Here is a 19,875-nt window from a genome sequence, read left to right on the forward strand (position 1 = left end):
AATTTTACAACACGGCAACCTTGAACTAGTTTTATAATGTATATTTGCTACGATATTTGGCAACTGCAAACTTTCTCAGCAGTGTTACCAGAATGGGCAAAATATAGCCGTTTGGCTAATTTTCATGATTAGCGATCTAAAAAAATTTTATTTTAGCCTAGCTTGTATACATTCGGAAGACCTAAAATTTTAGCGAAATTTAAAAAAAAAAATGTCTTATTCTGATTTTTATATTCTATAAAACATGGTTTCGTGGCAAAATAACGTTTTAAATGAATCTAAATTTTAAAAGAAAAATGCACATTGTTTTCCCTTTTGGCTTCTTTTCTTAGGGTTTTGGGCTACTGTTGATTGTCATGAAAGTTTGGCAACCCCGTCTCCCAGATGATTGTGTTGTGTACTTATTCGTAAAATGTTAACATTTAATTATGTTGATGTTTAACAAACTATATTTCTGGTATGTTATTTTATCAGGATTGTCATTATGATATGATATTACATTTGTCACTCGAATTTTTGAAACAACTCCTGTATGCCTCATTTACCTTGAACGACTTAACACACAGCTCTAAATATTTATCTAATTTGTTATTATTAAATGTTTTAGTAACTTGACGGTGTAAATTTTCTTTGTGTTTATTTCTTGTACTTTAAACATGCATTGATTTTCGGTACCACTGATGAGATAGTTGAAATCTTTGTAAATCTCGCTGTAGTAACTATAATTAAATTTAGTATAATTCTAATATGTAAACAAACCTGACACGACAAGTATTAAAAACCCTATTTATGAAAACTACCTTTACTTTTCTTTCTCCCCCCCCCCTTCTATTTTTTCCATTCATTCAATATTTCATATTACTTTTAATGTACAAATAAAATTGTATCCAGACGAAGTCTTGAAAATGTCGAGGACAGAAAAAAGTATAATTGCTTTCTCTACTTTCATCCAATGGTAGAAAATCACTGAAAGTTTATCGATATTAAAATGTACTTTGCACTTTAATTAATTACTTCATTAATGTTGATTCTAGTGTAGTTTATATGAATGTTATTAAGTGATTTGGATTTAATTTTGCAGTGTTATGTTCTAGTTACATCAAAAAATAGCTCAACTACTGTCATTCAAGAAAAATAATTGACACAATTTGTGTTCCATTTAAATGCACATCATTTAAAATCTAAAAATGCATTTAGTTATAATGAATCATGCGTACAGCTTTTGAAAATAATTATTGAAATAGTTGTTTTTGATGACTGTTATTAGAAAAAAAAGTTTATCTTGGTGCTGAAATGAATTAAATCAATGCCTACTTAACCTTTAGGGGTCAGTCCTAGGGTGTTGGCCACCCACATGCCAAGATCAAATGGGCCACCCCTCAATAGAATGTTTCTTATTTTGACTCATCTGTGTGTTCACGAACCATTTTAGGTGAGGGGAAGCAGGGTTTGAACTCAAAATTAGCCCTTTTCAAAACAGCAATTTTAAAACGTGTAATTTTAGACTATTTTCAATGACATTAGATGAGGGAGATTTGGAGTGTTTTCCTAGGAACAGGGGTGCCCATCCCCCCCCCCCCCCCCAAGCTCGATGGCACAAAATCCCCCCCCCCAAAATTTCCTTAATTCTCTGACTTTTAAATTAGGCTAAACATAACACTTTTTAGGGTCCCAAATTTTGAATTAAATTTACAATCATTCGCATTCATTTAATGAATCAGTCAAAAAATATATTTTTTAAAAAAATCAAGAAATACAAGTTGCTTGAGATTAATAAAGTTACAACAAATGGAGGAAAAAAAAAGCTTACATTTACGAGCGCTATTACAAGAAAAGCAATAGTTTTTTTATTATAAATTTAGAAGCTTGCTACAAAGGTGGTCAAAATTATAAAGACAAATTAAAAATTCCTCAAATCTTAGCTGCATTTGGTCGGAAAGTTCTGCAAATTTTATGACTAAATTTCTGATAAAAAGAGCCTTTTTTATTATTTTTATTGGAAATACATAGGAATTTCGTATTCATGGCATAAAGTTTGAATTTTGACATCCCTGTTATATGGACAAAATTATAAGGACAATTAGATTTGTGTATTCTAAAAAGCTACATTTGCTTGTTTCTTGTCCTGCGCACTGCACTACATTACGATATAAATGCTTAGTAAGAGATTGGGCATGTCACATTCTATTTTTCTGTCATGCCATTAGGGAACTAAAATTGAAGAATTTAAGAAAAGGAAAGTGGTTGCTTGTTGCTTGAAAAACTTCCTGACTCACTGTGTGTCTAATAGCAACAAATCTGAATACATAGAGATCGGTCATTTAGAGCTTTCTCAAAAATCCCGGCAAACAAAGACCTCAAAGACAAACAGGTAGGACCACCAGGAAACCTCCTGTTTCTGTACGTGTGAAACACATGATCATAAGACGAGCTTGCTCTCCAAAAAAACAAGCGTCAAGAGATATTAGATGGGAAGTTAAGTTACGATGCAGTTCCCGAACTGTTCAACATGTTTTACAAAAAGAGAAAATTTTTCATGATGTGAAATTAATGTCACGACCCACTTTTAAAAAAGCTCATAAGAGACCATCGGTTGACCAAAAATTGAGTGTGCCAAAAAATGCGTTGTTATAGGTAAAAAATGGGGAAATGTAATCTTTTCTGAGGAAAATTTTTTAATTAGGATCGACTATAGATGGTTTTTTTTTTTTACTTCTGGAACGATCTCTGTGAAGAGGAAAAAAAATCTCAAAGTGTATATTTGGAGTCGGCTCAGTAATAGTCTGAAGAAGTTTAGAACCGGAAACTATACCAATATTTTTAGTGCAGGGCGGAATGAATTCTGAGAGTGATGTTGTTATATTGAGCAATATTTTTAAAACCAAAAACGATGTTAATTACGAGTTTGAACAATTTGTTCTAGCAGGATAATGCCTAATGACATGCTTCTCAAACCTCAAAAGCATTGCTTCATGTTTAATTCAGGAAATTACTGTACTGGCTGGACAAATAACTCAACCTAAGTTTAATGGAAACTTTGTGAAGGATTCTGGCTGGCTGGAGGCTGGTGAAAGGCTGGAGCTTATTGTTCAAAATTCTCACCAAAAAAAAATTTAAGAAACATTTTTTTTTCCCATTTTTGACCCCTTTTTTTTCATTGTACAGAACTGGACCAACTTTAGAAAAATTCATGATAAATTAAAATTAAATGTTCTGAACATTTTTTGCAACCCTCTGACACTATCCCGTCTCTGAGGTGGTCTTCATTGAAAAAAAGACACAGCAACTTAATTTTGGAAGGAGTACGTCAAAAAAGTAATACATATTCAAGTATCTTACTATTTTTTGTTGAATAAATTTAAATATTTTTCTTTCATCCAAAAATTTCATTTTCAAAAAAAAAAATCCCTCTCCCAAAATTCTGATGGCACAACTTGCGCCATAATCCCCCCCCCCCCTGTGGGCACCCCTGCCTAGGAACACTTTTTGATATTTAAATTCTAACACTGCAATGATGTATGATCTTTGGTGCTGTTAAAGGAGAAGGAGTAAGTTGTGTAGTCATAAAAGTGCAATATTGCAGGCTATTTTGATGAAGTTAGAAGAAAAAAGGGGGACAGAACTAGAGAAGTTTGAAACTCCCTCCCTGTGTTTGTTTGTTTTTTTTTTTTTTCAAAACTTAAGTCCTGAAAATGCGATTATAGGCCATTTTTGGTAATAGAGGAAGGGATAGAATTTGAAGGGCTTTCTCAGCAGTTTGTCAAAATCGAAGTCCTGGAAATAATTTTAAATGAACATCCACAGTGTTAGGGGAGGAGGGTCGGATCTCTTTGAAAGTGTTTAAAATATGTTAAAGTCCTAAAACCAAAATTTTGTGCCAACTTTGGTGATGCTAGGAAAAAAGATCTAGACTCTTTCTCCCAAAAATTATTCAGAATTGAAGTTTCAAACATGCTATGTAGACAATCTTTGATAATATTCTTAAAAGAACAAATTACATGCAATTGAAAACTTTCTATCTGCATTCACGCGAGTCGCTGATACTATTAGTAAAGCTCGACACACTTCCTCTTATTTCTTCAGAGTCTTTCATCTTCAAATAGTTTGTTCTTTTCCATGCTAGTTTTGGGTATGTTATTTGGTTTTGTTTTTCCTGTATTCCTCTTGATCAGGATAGGTTTGTGTTCACTTTTAATCAGTGGTGGATCCAGCCGATTGTTTTGGGAGAGGCCATCCGAAATTTTTGAACAAACTCCCCAGGACCAAATTTAGCTCCATGCCGCCCCTAGGCAAATTTGAAATCTGCAGCCCCCTCCCCCCTAAAAGAAGCAAAATATCCTTGACTCATAAAAACGTAAAAAGTGTTCTCCAGATTTAAACTGTCAAACTTATGAAGAAATGGTGGTGTTTCACGTTCTGAGGCGCCCCGATGAAATGACAGTGATCTCCCAAAAAAAATTTTATTTGGCAAATACCATGATTGAAAAACATTTGACTTTCATAAGATGTGTGAAAGTAATCATTATTAAATTACAAGAAAAAATTGTCTTTGTGGAAAATGAAAGAATGCTAATATTTTACTTTCAAGAATAACAATTTAATTCAAAAAATGTGTATTATAATAGCAAACTTGCCGCCCTTGAAAAGTTTGCAGCCCTAGGCAGCTGCCTACTCTACCTATTGGGAAATTGGGTCCTGATAACTCCCCAGAAATTTATTAAAATGAAGTTTTAAAAATTCAATTTTCGGGGTATCGAGGCATTAGGTGAGGGGATGGATTTAGGAATCTCCCTCGAAAATGTTTCAAAATTTAAATTTCCAAGTAATTTTTGAAAGTTAGGAAACTAAAAACACATTTCGTCTATTTTTGATGATGTACGGAGAAAGGTCAAGTTTCGGACGCTGGCCAAAAAATACTTTTTGAAAATAAAGCTTAGAAACCAAAATATTCTGTCATTATACATTGAGAAGTTAGAAGACGAGGAGTGCTCTTCTAGCTTTTCAGCTGTCCAGCCTAAAAATGCACCTTTAGGTAATGTTTGTTTACATTAAAGGAAGTGTGAAGGTGCTTAGAATCCTTCCTTTCTGGAAATATTTTGCCTTTGAGACTCTAAAAATTCAATTTTTAACTATATTTATACATATTTTAGAAAGGGATGGAAGATTCGTGAGCTCCTCCAAAAAACCTTCTTCTTAAGCTATCAAACTATAGGGAGGGAGGGGGGGTCCTATCAAAACTCGTTTTATTTGAAGTCCCAAAAAAATTCATTTAAGTTGCTTTTAAGCAAGTTAAGTGATAAGGGCTGGATAAGCTAGTTTCCATTGGCATTTTTTCCAAATAAAAGACTTAAAATGCAATTTTTTGCTACATATCAAGGCATTTGTGAAAGGGCATGGGAAAAAGGGGTTCTCATCCTAGTTTCGGAATTAAAGCCATAAAAACGAAAATTTAGGCTCTCTTTGGTCTTGTGAACAAAAGGTATACTCTGAGAACCGCAGCATTTAGAGATCGTCCAAGTGTCTGTAGTTGGAATCAAGAAATGATGTAAAAGATGGAGGAAAATTTTGGAAATAAAAGTTTTGTTTTGAGGATAGGGATATAATTTATCTACCAATTAAGGCCTATACTTCTTTTTAGTAAAATACATGTGTTAAATTTTGTTATCTTCTCATAATATTTTTTTCTTTTTTTTTCCTTAAAAAAATTCCTACAATCACAAGGCTTTGGGAGAGGCCATGGCCCCTATGGCCCCCCTCTAGATCCACCCCTGCTTTTAATTTCCAATTTGGTTTGAAATTTAAGACTAACTAAATCTGATCTTGTTTGTTTCTTTTCAAAATTCTGACAGTATATTTTTCAGCTCACATGCTTTTCCTCTTATTTTCAAGGCACTATATGATTGCTAAATAATATCTCATAAATTATGTAGCTAAATGATGAGACAGGACAAGAAACCAATATCAGTGACTTGACGTTTGTTAAACTAACAGAGAAGGTTTTCTCAAAATCTAGTCAAGTTGAAATACATATTTGAAAAATAGTAACGGAGAATTTCTGTAGTGATGGTTGAAATGAATTATTTGTGGGAAAAATACGTTTGTGTGTTGTGATACTTGAAATTAACTTTTACAAAAATGTCAAGTGAGTGATCACGAAAATGGGTGCAATAAAACATTGATCCATAACACACAAAAATGCAATTTGTCCCATGATCTAATGATAGGAATGTCGTTTTGTATTTTTCTCACTACTTTTACTGTTGACTCTCACCAGTTCGAAATTTAAGGGAAGGCATAATAAATTTGAGTTGTTAAAAATCTTACAAAAAGCATTCCATTTAAACCTCATTAACAAAAACAAACAAAAAGTAAGAACTTACCATAATTTATTTTAAATATATGTCAAGAATAGTTTGACAGGCATTCTTTTTCTTTTAAGGTTGACTACTTTTCCCAGATTGGGAATAACGTTGAATGTTTTTGTGTCCAAATCAGGTTTTTAGTTCATAAAATGCCCCCCCCCTCCCCCATTTTCTGCTTTTTTAAAAGTTATCTCTTGAATTGGTGAATTTCTCAACGTCATCATCAAAAGACAACGATAAAGACTAGAACCAATGGGAACTGGTGACTCATGTTGAAACTGAGATAAGGTTTGTTGTGGAAAATTGACCATTGTCCTCTGCTGACAGAAAACAGCAGCTGAAGGCGTCTCCCCTCTTACATACCTGTAGGGAGCACAACTGAAACTCACAAAGAGCTCCATTTATTAAAATCGATGAAGGGTGAGGTTTAAATTTACGATATTTCAAATAATGAAAAGCTTTAAAAATGAATCTGCATTGAATTTCAATCTTTTCATTAAATAGACTTACTAGTTTTTCTGTAAAAATGAAAGACTAAAAAAGTTTTTTTTTTCTACCCATGAATATGAAGTGACTTTTGATTCACAATTCTTTTCTCTATGAAATTGTTGCAACTGTTTTTTTCCCCCAACTTGCCCAATCTTCATAAGTTGCTCCACATATTCTTTGTCTACTGCTGTATTCATCTCTAATGAGAAAATTTATTTTGAAGTTTCAAAAAATGGATTTCCATGTTCAGCTCATTTCTCTTCAAAACCTAACTCCTCAAGATATTTCTTGAAAACAGGCTTTGGAAACTTAACATTTCTTCATTCCACATATACAGCGTTTCTTTAAATGAGTCGAGGTGACGTTTTTCAAATTGTGTAACTAAAACGATAAATTCAGGATCAATTAACGTCCATCTTCTTAACGCAGTTGGATCTGTGATAGACCAATTATACCCCCGTCTCCTTTCACCACCGCATTGTTTTGCTTGTAAGCGTGATCCAAACCAACTACAGAAAATACTTTCATTGTCTTTTTTACAACAAATATTCCTTCTTCGAAGGCTTTGTGTACTCTGGAAGGTTTGTGGGTTAAAGAAGATATTTTATGAAAACTGGTAACCATCGAGCATAGTTACTAAAAAGTATATGTGCATCGTTTACTATAGCACCAAAATGGAAAAAAAACTCAAAATTAACTCCTTTAAAGTTTTAGTAAAGATATTAAAGTTGGTTGAAAACTGTGATCTAAGTCCTCACTCTTTTATGTCCTTTGGAAATAGTTTCGATTATGCATGCTCAGTCATAAAAAATGAGATGCATCATGGCCGGATAATTGGACAGTTCGGGCTATCAAATTTTGGATAACTGGAACCCTACTTTGATATAACCCTAAATAAATGTATCTTTAAATTCAGAAACCAATAATCATGTTATGAGGGGAGAAGTATCACGTCAGAGAATTTACGATTAAAAATATCAATTTAAAAAAAAAAAACACTTTTTGTGAAATTCTTTCTGAAATTAGACGTTTAATAGAGCTTTAGATGGCAAAAAATTTAATTAACATCTATAAAGTAACACAACCATTGATTTTAAAAATTATAATAAATTTTTTTTTTTAAATATCGCTATTCTTGGTTTTGGACCAAAAATGCCTGCTAGGGGGTTTTGGGGAGGGGGGGGGGATTTAGGTCTGATTAATGTCTCCTCTCCCTAAAATATTTGTATATACAATGTCTACATTCCAAGTTTCATAATTTTGTCACAAAATGCAATCTCTTCCCGCGTAGTCCCCTGACTAAAAGATTAACACAATTCTGAGCCTCAGAATTTGGCATATTTTGAATTGTTGCCGAAATTTTCAATAGCAAAATAGATGTTTTAGACAGTTTAGCAAATTCTATTGAAAAAGAAAAATTTATTTCGGGTGTAAAGAAATCAGTTCTTTCTTTTTTTTAAAATGAGAATTTAGGAGTTTTGGTTTTTAAAAAAATTGAATCTATGAATAAGCTTAACTTGAGAGCAATTACATTTTCTTTTGATTACTACAGTTCTCAACTTCATTTTAAAATCTTAGCTTAAGTTTTTCTTGCCTAAATTATCAGTTTTTTTTTTAGTTTCAGTTGACACTCATGGGACTGCAATGTGTTCAGAAACTACAGATACTCAATGGCTTTATGAACTACTTCAAGAAGTTCAGCTGGAGCAGTTCTACTCAAAAATTAGAGATGAATTGCAAGTCACCAGGCTTGCTCATTTTGATTATGTTTTGGCTTATGACTTGGAAAACATTGGCATGGGTAAACCGGCCGCACGCCGTCTGCTTGATGCAGTGAAAAAGCGAAGAGCTGCTGTGTGGCGAAAGAGCATATTAAATAAAGTATGTAGCACCCATTAAATTTTACTGCACAGATTTAATATACTCATTAATTTATGTTTTTCAATGCATAAAATTTTAGATAAACTTTACAGAAAATAATTTTAATGAAATTTTCTGCTAGCAGAAAATATTTAAAAGTTAGGTTATCTTTATATTTATTTAAAAAAAAAACATTTACACAAATTTAGTATTGTAATATTGCATTAAAGCAAATTAAACTACATGGTACATCAGAAGTGTTTTTTTTTTCAATTTAAATTTAAATTTCTACTTAAGTGTAGCAATTAATTTATGTTTAATTTAACTAACTAGGGCGCAAGGGGGGTTCAAGCCCTCCCCCCTTTGAAATTAGAACTTTCTTGCTTTTAGTACTTTTTTCTTTGCAAAAATGTAAAAACATTTCTTCTCCATCCAGAAATGAATAAATTATTAAAAATGTCAAATTTTAATGACTCTAATTTGTCCTGAAATCGGTTTCCACAGGAGAAATATTCTGCTAAACCACAGGGAAAATATTTGAGCCCCCCCCCCCCCCTGCAACTTTGCATATGGGCGCCAATGCTAGGGCGCTCTGCCCTCTGCTTGCTAACACTCACCAACCCCCGAAGATTGCTTCACAATATTATTTGATTCGCAAAGATTTAAATTGTCAGTTGAAAAGAAACAGATTAAAAATGCATTATGAGCTTCCTTTGGATCAAGAAGCATTCCTTCCCCAGATTTCAAAATAACTTGTACTAACTTGTAAAGCCCTAAGGCAGCGGTTCCCAACCTTTTTGATTGTGTGGCCCACCAGTTTTGTAGAAAACACAATTAAGGCCCACAAACTACTATACATTACTTGCACAGCCAAAATTTACTATCTGGAGGGTGCCTGTTCATAACTACTTAAGTGTGAATAATATACCGTATTAGGACTGAAAGTGCGTTAAAAACAAGAGTTCTGGAGATGTTAATCCCTTTTTCCCTTTATATTGCATTACATATATAAATACACTGCGCAAAAACAATTTTCAAAATATTTTTCAAGGAAGAAAATAACTTTATTGCATTCACTTAGCTGGCATAGCTGTAAGGAAACTCAAAAACAAGTCCTCAAAGTTAAAGCTCCATGTGATTTTCGGCATTGTCTTTCCTCTACGATGGAGTTGATTCTGGATTGAAACTGGATGATTTTAGTCTCAAATAATTCGCAACATTCAATGCATTTCTATGTTTTTTTTTTTTTTTTAAACTGCAATGAAAAGTCTCATTCAAATAGGTAGGTTGTCGAAAAACCCCTCAAGTGCCTCAATTCATTTTTTCCAGAGTTCAGCAAAAGAGGATCATTTTTAACTTGAAGCTTGAATCTAATACTAGCTTCTTTGGCAATTTTCATTAAAGAAGTTTCTGATTTATTAGGTTTCATCTTCAATTATAGGGGAAAGTTCCTAAGAAATATAAGAAATCTTAATCCTAAAGTTCCTTATTGGCGATGAGCCAGGAGAGTTTTTGAGTGATAGTATATCTAATAAGTGAATTTTCGCGAAAAACGGAAATTAAAACTACAAGTTTTATCTTGATTCAGATTCCCGACCAGTATCCACGGCCCAGTAACACGCTGTTCGCGGCCCACTTGTGGGCCGCGGCCCATGGGTTGGGAACCGCTGCCCTAAGGGCTAAGGGGGCTCATGAGCATTGAAAATTTGCAGTTTTGTACGCTTGGAAAGTCGCTTTCATATTCGTGGTTTCTAGTAATATATTTTGCTCTTTAGCTCGGGGCTTGAATTGAGTTGAGCTGAAGATTTTCCGTTAAAATCGAAACCCTTAAAGTTTGAATAAGAAAGAAGAATCATGCGAATCAAAAAGAGGTAACTATGGCAACACCAAATAAAACATGAATAATTTTAATGGAGATGAGATTATTCTAAATGGATTTTTAACGGCTTGTAACTTTTTTTCCTTTGGAGATAAAAGTTTAGTTTTTGACCATAGATCGAATTAGATCTGGAGTAAAAAAAGTCGCTATTTTCAGTGGTGTAAAAAAGAGAACTGTAGGACAATTCCTTCGCTTTTTTCTGATAGATTTAATGAAGAAAGTAGTGCCTTAATTATAGTTAATCCTAAAAAAGGTTGAGTTAAAAACGCAAATAACTCCCGCCATATTTAAGTTAGAGCATTGAAACAAATTGCGTAGAATGCGGAAAATTCTACCCTTTCCAACAATATATAGTGCAAGTAATTTTTCACCCCTTTAATAGGCAATTTATGCAATATATGAGCTTAAAAAATTACAAAAAAAACCAATTCGAATTTTAAAAAGTAAAACCCCAGATGCACACCCCCGGAGCTTAAAGTAATTTTGTACAACATTTCAAGGCTGCAGGCGCTATGGGGTGTCCTGGACGCAGGTCTGTCACAGACTTCCTTCCAGAATTTCTTTGAAACCTTACTTTTATTTACTATAAAGAGATAACTTGTGTGAAACTAACTTTCTGAAAGAGGTCTTTTGATATTCAAAATATTATCTTTTGAAGTTCACACATTTGAATTAGATTTCTGTTTGGATCTTTAAAATGCCCAAATATGATATGATAATATGAAATAGCTTTAAAAGTAACATGAAAAATAATTACTTTTGATTTTTCAGCTTTTGCCATCTGGAAAACATGAAAAATCTACCAAAGCGAATCTTCCTCCTGTGCCTCCATTTCTACCTTCCAATGGTTCCTTAACATGCTTAATAAATGATAAAGATTTAAAACTTTTAAATAAACTTGGTGATGGCTCATTTGGAGTTGTGATGAAAGGAGAGTGGACTACAATTTCTGGACCAACTGTGAGTATAGAATATTGATTTATGAACAGTTATAAAAATTAGTAATGTGCAGACTTTTTTAAAAATGTAAAAATACTTTTGTTACTTATGTATCAAATCACCAATAGTAAAGGCTCAACCGGTGGTATTCTTTAGGCAATAAACAATTGCTGATTGTTTAAAGATTCAAAACTCTGATGGCCAATGATTTTGCTTTTCCAACAGCCAATGGCAAAAAAAATGTGTTAAACTTTTAAAACATACAGAGTGATTGTCGAAATTCATTTCTTTCTTTTCCATTAGGATCATTCCACGCAATTTTGACTAACACAGGTTGCCGAACCATTTTAAAAACATTTCTGTATGTTTCATAGAAAAAAAATTTTACTGAAGGAACTAAAATCCATTTATAGAAAATATCCAACTTTATTTTTTCTTAGGTTAAGGCGAGTCAAAAACTGCATGTTAACTTGTTTTTGCTCAATTTAATAGTTTACCAAATGCCATATACTTCTTATACTAATAGAGATATGCTAACAATTCAAAAACTACTGAAATCTGCAGATGTTTTTCTGTTTTTGGAATGTAAATGTAGTTTTATTGGTATGAAAAAGAGTTTGTGAGTGCTCTTTAAAAGAAGGTGAAATGCCAAGCAAAATACAAGTTTTTGAAAAGGAATTACCTTATGAGGGAGAAAGATACTATTTTAGCTTTTTTATATATCATATTACAATCTACAAACATGTCCTTCAAAAAAGATCAGATTTTTTTTTCTCTTTGTTTCTAAGTTATACCCATTTAAAATTCAAAAAATTTCAAAAATAGTCACTTTTGATAGTTTGTAACTTAAAAGGGGGAAGCAGCATTCACAAGAAGTTCGCCAATGAAATACTTCTATAAATAATGTTTACAATTTGAATTTCATTATGTTATTCAAATTGGTCTTTGAGATACAGACATTTGCAGGGCTCATTTTCATCCTATTTTTCCTACTTAAGTAAGAAAAGTCTTACTTATGCAGGAAAATTCCTACTTTTTAACTTGAATCTTTCCTAGAAAATGTTAAAAGCTTGCTGCAATTTCAATAGTATATTGTTGATAATTTAAATGCATGTAAATGACAATTAATGGTTTTAATTTTTTATCCCTGGATGTCCTGAAGGCATCTTCAGGACTGGATATTTGGCCCCCCTTAAAACAGGTGAGACAGGGCAGAATTGCTTTCTCTGGATGTCATGTTCAAACGTACCATTATCGACCTTGTAGACATTTCCTGTTTGGGGGAGATAGGATTACTGGCATACACACAGGCAGATAGATACACACAGGTTTTAATAGTATATCTTCTGTAATTTTGCTTAGTTTTTCTTACTTATTATCTTTGTAATAATTATGCACTCATTTCTAGATTCCTGTAGCAGTTAAAATTTTAAAAGAAGATGCAGTTTCTTTACCTGGAGCTTTTGAAGATTTTATCAAAGAAGTAAATGCAATGCATAGTTTGAATCACCCAAATCTTATACGTCTCTTTGGAGTAGTTTTACTTTCACCATTGATGATGGTACTATATTATTATGATTATTATTATATTAATATTTTGAATTTTATTTTTTGATGCCTAAAATATTCCATTTCTTACAGGTTACTGAATTAGCACCTTTAGGCTCTTTGAGAGATGCTTTAAGGAAAGAATGCCACCATACTCCTGTTTCTCTGCTAATAGAATATGCTGTTCAAATTGCTGCTGGCATGGCTTATTTAGAATCCAAGAGGTTTATTCATCGTGATTTAGCAGCAAGAAATGTGCTTCTTGCTACCAAGCGAAAGGTAATTTCATTATCGTTTTGATTTTATGTAAATGTTTTTTACAGAACAAATTGCCATTTGGCCATGCCGTATTTCAGAAGCATCCATTTTCATAAAGCTGCTATCCGCAGGAAAAAACTGAAAAATAGATTGGCGAAAGTAGGAATGCAAATAAAACCACATAGCTTGTAATTTTTACTTTTTTGTCAACTAAGTGCTTGGTTGGCTTCAACTTTAACATTTCAATTATAAATAACCACACAACGAAAATATATTGAGGGTACATTTTTAAAAAAAAATTACTGTTTCTAATATAAATCATCAAAATGACATTTGTTATTTTTCATAATAAACATCAACAAACTTCAACCAGCAAACAATAAATTGAAAATTAAATTCTCTCATACAAGATGTTTACTTTCAGTCTCAATTGAAAGGAACTACAGTGTGATTTTTAAAAAGTTGCTGACTATAAATTTCAAATGGTTTGTTAGACTATCATGTCTTTTTTTATGGTTAATTTGTTAACAGCTTGTTATTTCTCTTTTCCATCTTTGATTGATTTAGGCTTTTCATTTCTGTTTTAAAATAATTGCCGTTTTCATTTTTAAAAAAAACGTCATTGATAAAGAAAACCATTTGTTTAAAAAAAAGTGATTTTGAATGAAATCACGAAGTTTTTCGAAAAACAAAAGTTTTACCGAAACTATTCATTCTTTTTTCCCAAAAGAAAATCGAAGTATTCATACTTGCTTAAAGACTCAATGCATTGCAGTATTATTTTACAAACAAACAAATATTTCCCCTTATATAATATGTTAGCCTCCAAGTAAACGTATAGTTACCTTCTTGAAAAATTTTCTTTTGGGAAAAAATTTCCATAATGTCAAACTTTTAAGTATAGCAAACTTTCTTTCTGTTCTACATAGAATTTCTGGAATAGATTTGACAAATTTCGGACATGGTACCTAGATTGTTTATTTTTACACTTAGAAATTTTACCTTGGTGTCATGGCACATAAATATAAATGCTTATTTCCACTGCTTAAAAGTCCAAGAATTTTTTTCTTGAATAAGAGAGTGAACCCAGAATAGTCATGTTTTTTCTCACTATAATAAAAATTTCAAAGAAAAAAATCTGAAAAGTTACTCTTGTGGAGAAGTTCTACCGCTGATTTTTTTAGTTTGCAATGCTATCATTTTAACTTCAACAAAGGTAGTTTATAGCAGGGTTGGCAAGGTTTTGGACAGCATGGTTAAAACCACGGTATTTACCATTCTGTCCAAAACCCCTGTCCAAAACCATCCAAAAGTGTCCAAAACTACATTTTTAAAGGAACTGTATTTTGTGAGAAAATATCGAAATCAGATCAAAATGTGTCAAAGTTATGTTTTATATTGAATATTTATTCAATGTGAGCATTCAAGTATAAATATATATGTATTTATACAGCTGATTCTAATCTAGTTGCATAGAAATTGAATTCCTCATTAAAAATTTCAATTTGTACGCATGACTTTTTCCCCCCCATAAATAGCAGCCAAATTTTTCGACATTTATGCATGAATTAAAAAAAGAAATTGCACAAGTTTTAAAATATGAGTGCATTTATTTAAACATCAATTTATTGTTCTTTAATCTATGATTTAAAAAAGTATTTTCATTAAAACATCATGTAAAACTGATATGCAAAAACCATTTAAAAAATTGCTTTTTTTTCCCCACCTAAATATAACATTTGCTCTGAGTTCTAAATGGAACTAAAACTAGTTTGTCTTGGTAGTGTTGTGAATTTCCTTTCGTGTCTCCACCGTTACATAAGGAAGTTTTTATTTAATAGAGTAATTGGCACTTTTAAGTAAAATATATGTTTTTTTAAGTAAAATATATGTTGTGAATGAACATTTCGGAGATACATATTATCAAATACTCATTAATTAAAACTTATGAACATTGATATTTATGCATTACAAATATTGCAGTAATAAAAATTGATTAGATCACACCTTTTAGCTTTAGCAAACTTTTCGACAGTTTAAAACACTTTTAGACAATTTTGGATGGTAAAAATCAAGTGTCCAACCCTAAACCAGTTTTGGACAGTCCAAAACCCAACCCTGGTTTATAAGGCTCGGAAGATTGTATCCAAAGTTCAACCAGTTTTGTTAATTGATTATTTTTATCCTTAAGCTCATGAAATTTTACAGAGAACTTAAAGGGAGAGAGCGTCCATATATATTGAAAAAGTGACTCTGCAAAAATCGACTTGTTTAACAGAAAATTTTCTAATTATCTTTTAGGTTTTTTTTTACTTAATTTTACAAAAAAGGAAGTATTGTATTCATGAAAAAATTTTCACTCAAAAATTGACCTGAATTTCCATTTTGCTCACCTCCGAATGAATGTTGAGTTTTTTTCGACTCGACCACACGTGCATATACAGTCAAGTCCCAACTTACGCGAGGGATGCATTCCAAGACTCCTTGCGTAAGTCGAAATTTCGCTTTGTTGAAAAATATATGCATACAAATTTTTTAAAGCATACCAAATACTTATAAACACCCCTCAAACTGCTCTAAAGCATTCCTTAACAATACACTACAGTTTTTTGCATAAAGAACTGAACATTTACTGTATTTAAAAAATAAAAAACTTATTCAACATGAAATACTTTAAGATGAATAAAATGAATGACCAATGGGAATTAAAAAAGACGTAAAATTAAAATGATGCACTATAATAGTACAATAGATACAGTAACAATATTTAAGAGTTAAAAAATGAAGATAGTGATGATTTATGCTCCATGATCACATCATTATTCTTATCTAATTTTACATTTTTAAATACGTTTGCTTCACCTTTATAACGTTTCAATTCATGGCAACATCTCTTCCTGATCTCTTTATTAATCCACAATACAACAGCAGCTTCTATTTTCATCTTATATATTTATATGAGCAATTCTTGTGGGTATGTATATATTTCGTATCTCGAAAACAACTCTAACGATTTGGATGAAATTTTGGATTTAATTGTAAATTAGCATTTAAGTTGATCTGCATCAGTGTTTTTTCTGTAAAAATGCGATTTTTTACAAAAAAAGGTTTTTTAATACAAAGTCTAATTGAGTTAAGCCTTGAAGTAAACTGTGAATTGACGCATCAGGCAGACGATTTGCAACCATAACAATGAAAATTTGTCTCTTCTCGTTTTAAAGTTTTAAACTTGCTTAGGGTTGCCAGGCTTGGCTGATATTGACCACTTTGGCTAATTTCAAACACACTTGGCTGAAAACAAATTCAAAAGCATTATGTAAGTCGATGTAAGGCTTTTTTTCTTTTTAAAGTGAAACTATTGCTTGACCGTCCTATTCTATTTTATTTATTTATTTTCTTTCTACACTTCAAGTAGTTTAACATGTTTTTTAAATCACGCATCTAAATTTTATTTCGAAGAAACTTGAGACTGTTTATGTTTTGTTAAGACAGTTGTTATCATTTGTTGGAATGGTTTGTGGATCATCAGTTTGGATGGATATCATGCTGTATGTAGCATTTTCTGGCGTAAAGTGACCAACTACACTAAAAGTACTTATTCAAAAAAAAAAATCTCGATTGAAATAAAATAGTGAAACGCATCATAGTATGAAAGGAAGTATTCCGTTAAAAAACGATTTCACCACAGCAAAACTGGCTCCAAGGTCAAAATATTTTAATTACTGACAAGAAAATTGTATAGTGGAAACAAATATGACACATAGTTTAAGGCAAAATGTTGATTTAATTACATTTAGAATCTTCTTTGTTTGGTACTTTAGTGTTATAAGAAGGTCGAGTGCTTAATATTTCGTTAACGTGAAGCTTTTCAAGCATATTTGGAAAAGTATTGAACCTTAGTAAAACACGAGCTGACAAAAAAAATTCTTTTAAAGCCGAGCGAGGCTCGGTCGTCCAGATACTAATATTTACTTTGCTCGACTGCTCTGCATGCTTCAATATTGAAACTAAGTTCTGAACTTTTACGGATATCTTTTAGTTTTGACTTTTAATTATATGTATGGAAGATTCACTCATACTTATTGTCGCGCTACCGTGGAAGTTTTGTAGTTGTTCCAGCAGATCGAGAAGTTCAGCGTTTTTTATATTTTTTATCAGAAACTTTCTTTTACTTCCCATCTTCAAACTTTAGATGAAGGTGACACTGAGTTGCTATTATATTTCAACAACTTTTACCTTTAGAATGAAAAAAATAAATAAATGAAAGATGCTCAGTGGTTATTTGATGCACTAGACTAGTTTGGTGTGGGAACTTTGGCTGTCAGTGATGCTTAAAGAGATGCAACAACATTAACAAAATCAATATTTAGTCGCCAATAACGATGCTGATACTTCCTTCTAAAAAAAATTCGTGTTGTGGGGAAAAATTCGCGTTAGCTTTAAAATTCGTTACTCATGAAAAATTTGCGTTATAGTCATTTTGTGTAAGTTGAATCGCGTTGTAACGGGAGTCGTCTGTATACCTAAGAATGTATAGGCGCCTGAAATATCCCTTTTGACAATTCCCAAGTGAATTACAACGAGTTTTCTCTTGATGTCTGTCTGTATGTACGTATGTATGTGCATTCGCATAACTCAAGCACGGTATATCCTAGAAAGTTGAAATTTGGTATGTATACTCCTAGTGGGGTCTAGTTGTCAGGGCCGATCCTAGGGTGTCGGCCGCCTGTGTGCAAGACCTAATGTGCCGCCCCTCAAGAGTAATTTGCATATTTTGACTAATCTTTAACGTCTATATAAATCTTTCTTTAAATTTCTATAGCAAGTTCGAATTAAAAAAGGGGAGGGTGACAGAAGAATGATCTTATAAAAAAGAAGAAGTTTTTTATGGTAAGAAACTCCTTAGGTACAATTTATATCGATGAAGAAAGTAATAGATACCAAAATTTATTAGTCGTAAAAACGCATTTTGTAATCTTTCTTCGGTGACATGAGAGAAGGGACGGAGGAAGGGGAAGCATGGGGGGAGGTGTCAGGAGTTCAGGGGAGGAGGATTGCTCCAAAAAAATTATCGAAATTGGCGTACGAAAAACATTTTTAGTTAATCTTTAGTTGTGTTTGGTTGGAGTTACAAGGACAAAAGAGTCAAGTATATTCAAGGTGCATGGAGAAATTTTCGAAATTGACGTCAAATATCGTAATTTCGGGAACATTTTCGAGACTTTAGGTCAATGTAATGTTGCAGTTCTTTCCTGAAATTCTTTCAAAATTGAAATCAATTTGAAGCTATTTTTTAAGACCGTAGCTTAGGAAAGATCGGCGTTCTTCCCGAAAAATCTCCGAAACTAAAATTTTAAACCCGCAATTTTGGGTTACCTTTGTTGACGTTGCAAGAGGGAGGGGGATTCAATCATCTCCCATCGAAAGATTTCGAAATATAAGTTAAAACGCAAATTTAGGCCGTCTTTGGTGACGGTAGGGGATTTGGCGGCTATCCTCCGGTAATTTCTCGGCACTTTTTTTTTCAAAAACCCGTTTTTGGCTAGATTTGAAAACAATAGGGGAAACGGGGAAAATATTCCAAACCAAAATATTTTTCGGAACTGAAATCCATTATAGGCTATTTTTGAGAAGGAAGGATTTTGTGGTTTTTAAGCGGATATTTCTAAAATCGCAATTTTACATTGTCTTTGGTGACGTAAACAAAACTAGGAAGCTTCTACGGATCTTTTTCAACATTAGTATCTGAAAAATATAACTATAGACTTTTGTCCACCTCACCTCGGTGACTGATGGATATGCCCTAGCACCGTAAAAAGTTACATAAGCCTGGCAGTTCTCCTCCGGAATTTTTTAGAAATATAAGTTTCAAAATCGTATTTTAAGCATTGTTTGATAACGATGGGACTAAGAGTGGGTGGTGGTTCAGTGTGCCCTCACGAACTGCGTTTTTGAAACTGAAGTCAATTTCAGGCTAGTTTAGGCAGGAAGCTGTGGCTCCACGGAACCGTCTAAAAACGAAATTTTCAGGTATAGTGATTGTGTTGGTAGAAAAGGGCGATCCTAGGTCTTTCCCCAAAAGTTCTTGAAGCTGCTGTTTGAAAAACCCAATTTTAGTTTGTTTTTCAATACGTGGGAGGGGGTGGAATTAGGGGCTTCTCTAAAGACGCTAATTGTGACTGTCTTTTGTAGTAATGTTTGCGAATGGATTTCGGGGTCCTCCACTGCAAAAATTTGAAAAATGCCAAAACAATTTTATATGACGTTTGATGATAGGAAGGGCTGTCGTCTGAAAACAGATTTTGGATTTTGGAGCCAACATTTTTAGGCTATGTTTGATTAAGTTAAGGGGAAGTGGTGAATTAGAGACTTAATTGGGTTCTTAAAATCGATGGTTCAACCAGCGAAATTTTCTGAAAGTAAAGTCCTAGAAACGCAATTTTAAGCCTTCTTTAGTTTCGTCAAGGAGGTCATGGCATTCTTTTGGATCTTCGTTTTGTAGCTACATTTAAATTTGCTTCCCGTGGCAAGGGCCATGTC

General features: G+C 32.7%; 1 protein-coding gene across 1 annotated transcript in view; it reads left to right on the plus strand.

Annotated features, from left to right (window-relative positions):
• The first annotated feature begins 369 nt into the window (after positions 1–369).
• The window catches only part of LOC129220011 (activated CDC42 kinase 1-like), a 41,013-nt gene continuing 21,507 nt past the window's right edge, over positions 370–19,875 (plus strand). Inside the window, exons 1-5 of the mRNA XM_054854339.1 lie at positions 370–457; positions 8,470–8,732; positions 11,362–11,550; positions 12,938–13,090; positions 13,171–13,356. Coding sequence (XP_054710314.1) covers positions 8,496–8,732; positions 11,362–11,550; positions 12,938–13,090; positions 13,171–13,356 — 765 coding nt within the window. The 5' untranslated portion in view covers positions 370–457; positions 8,470–8,495. The remainder of the gene's footprint in view (positions 458–8,469; positions 8,733–11,361; positions 11,551–12,937; positions 13,091–13,170; positions 13,357–19,875) is intronic.

This window comes from Uloborus diversus, chromosome 4, assembly GCF_026930045.1.
Source record: "Uloborus diversus isolate 005 chromosome 4, Udiv.v.3.1, whole genome shotgun sequence".
In the NCBI taxonomy this organism is placed as follows: Eukaryota; Metazoa; Arthropoda; class Arachnida; order Araneae; family Uloboridae; genus Uloborus; species Uloborus diversus.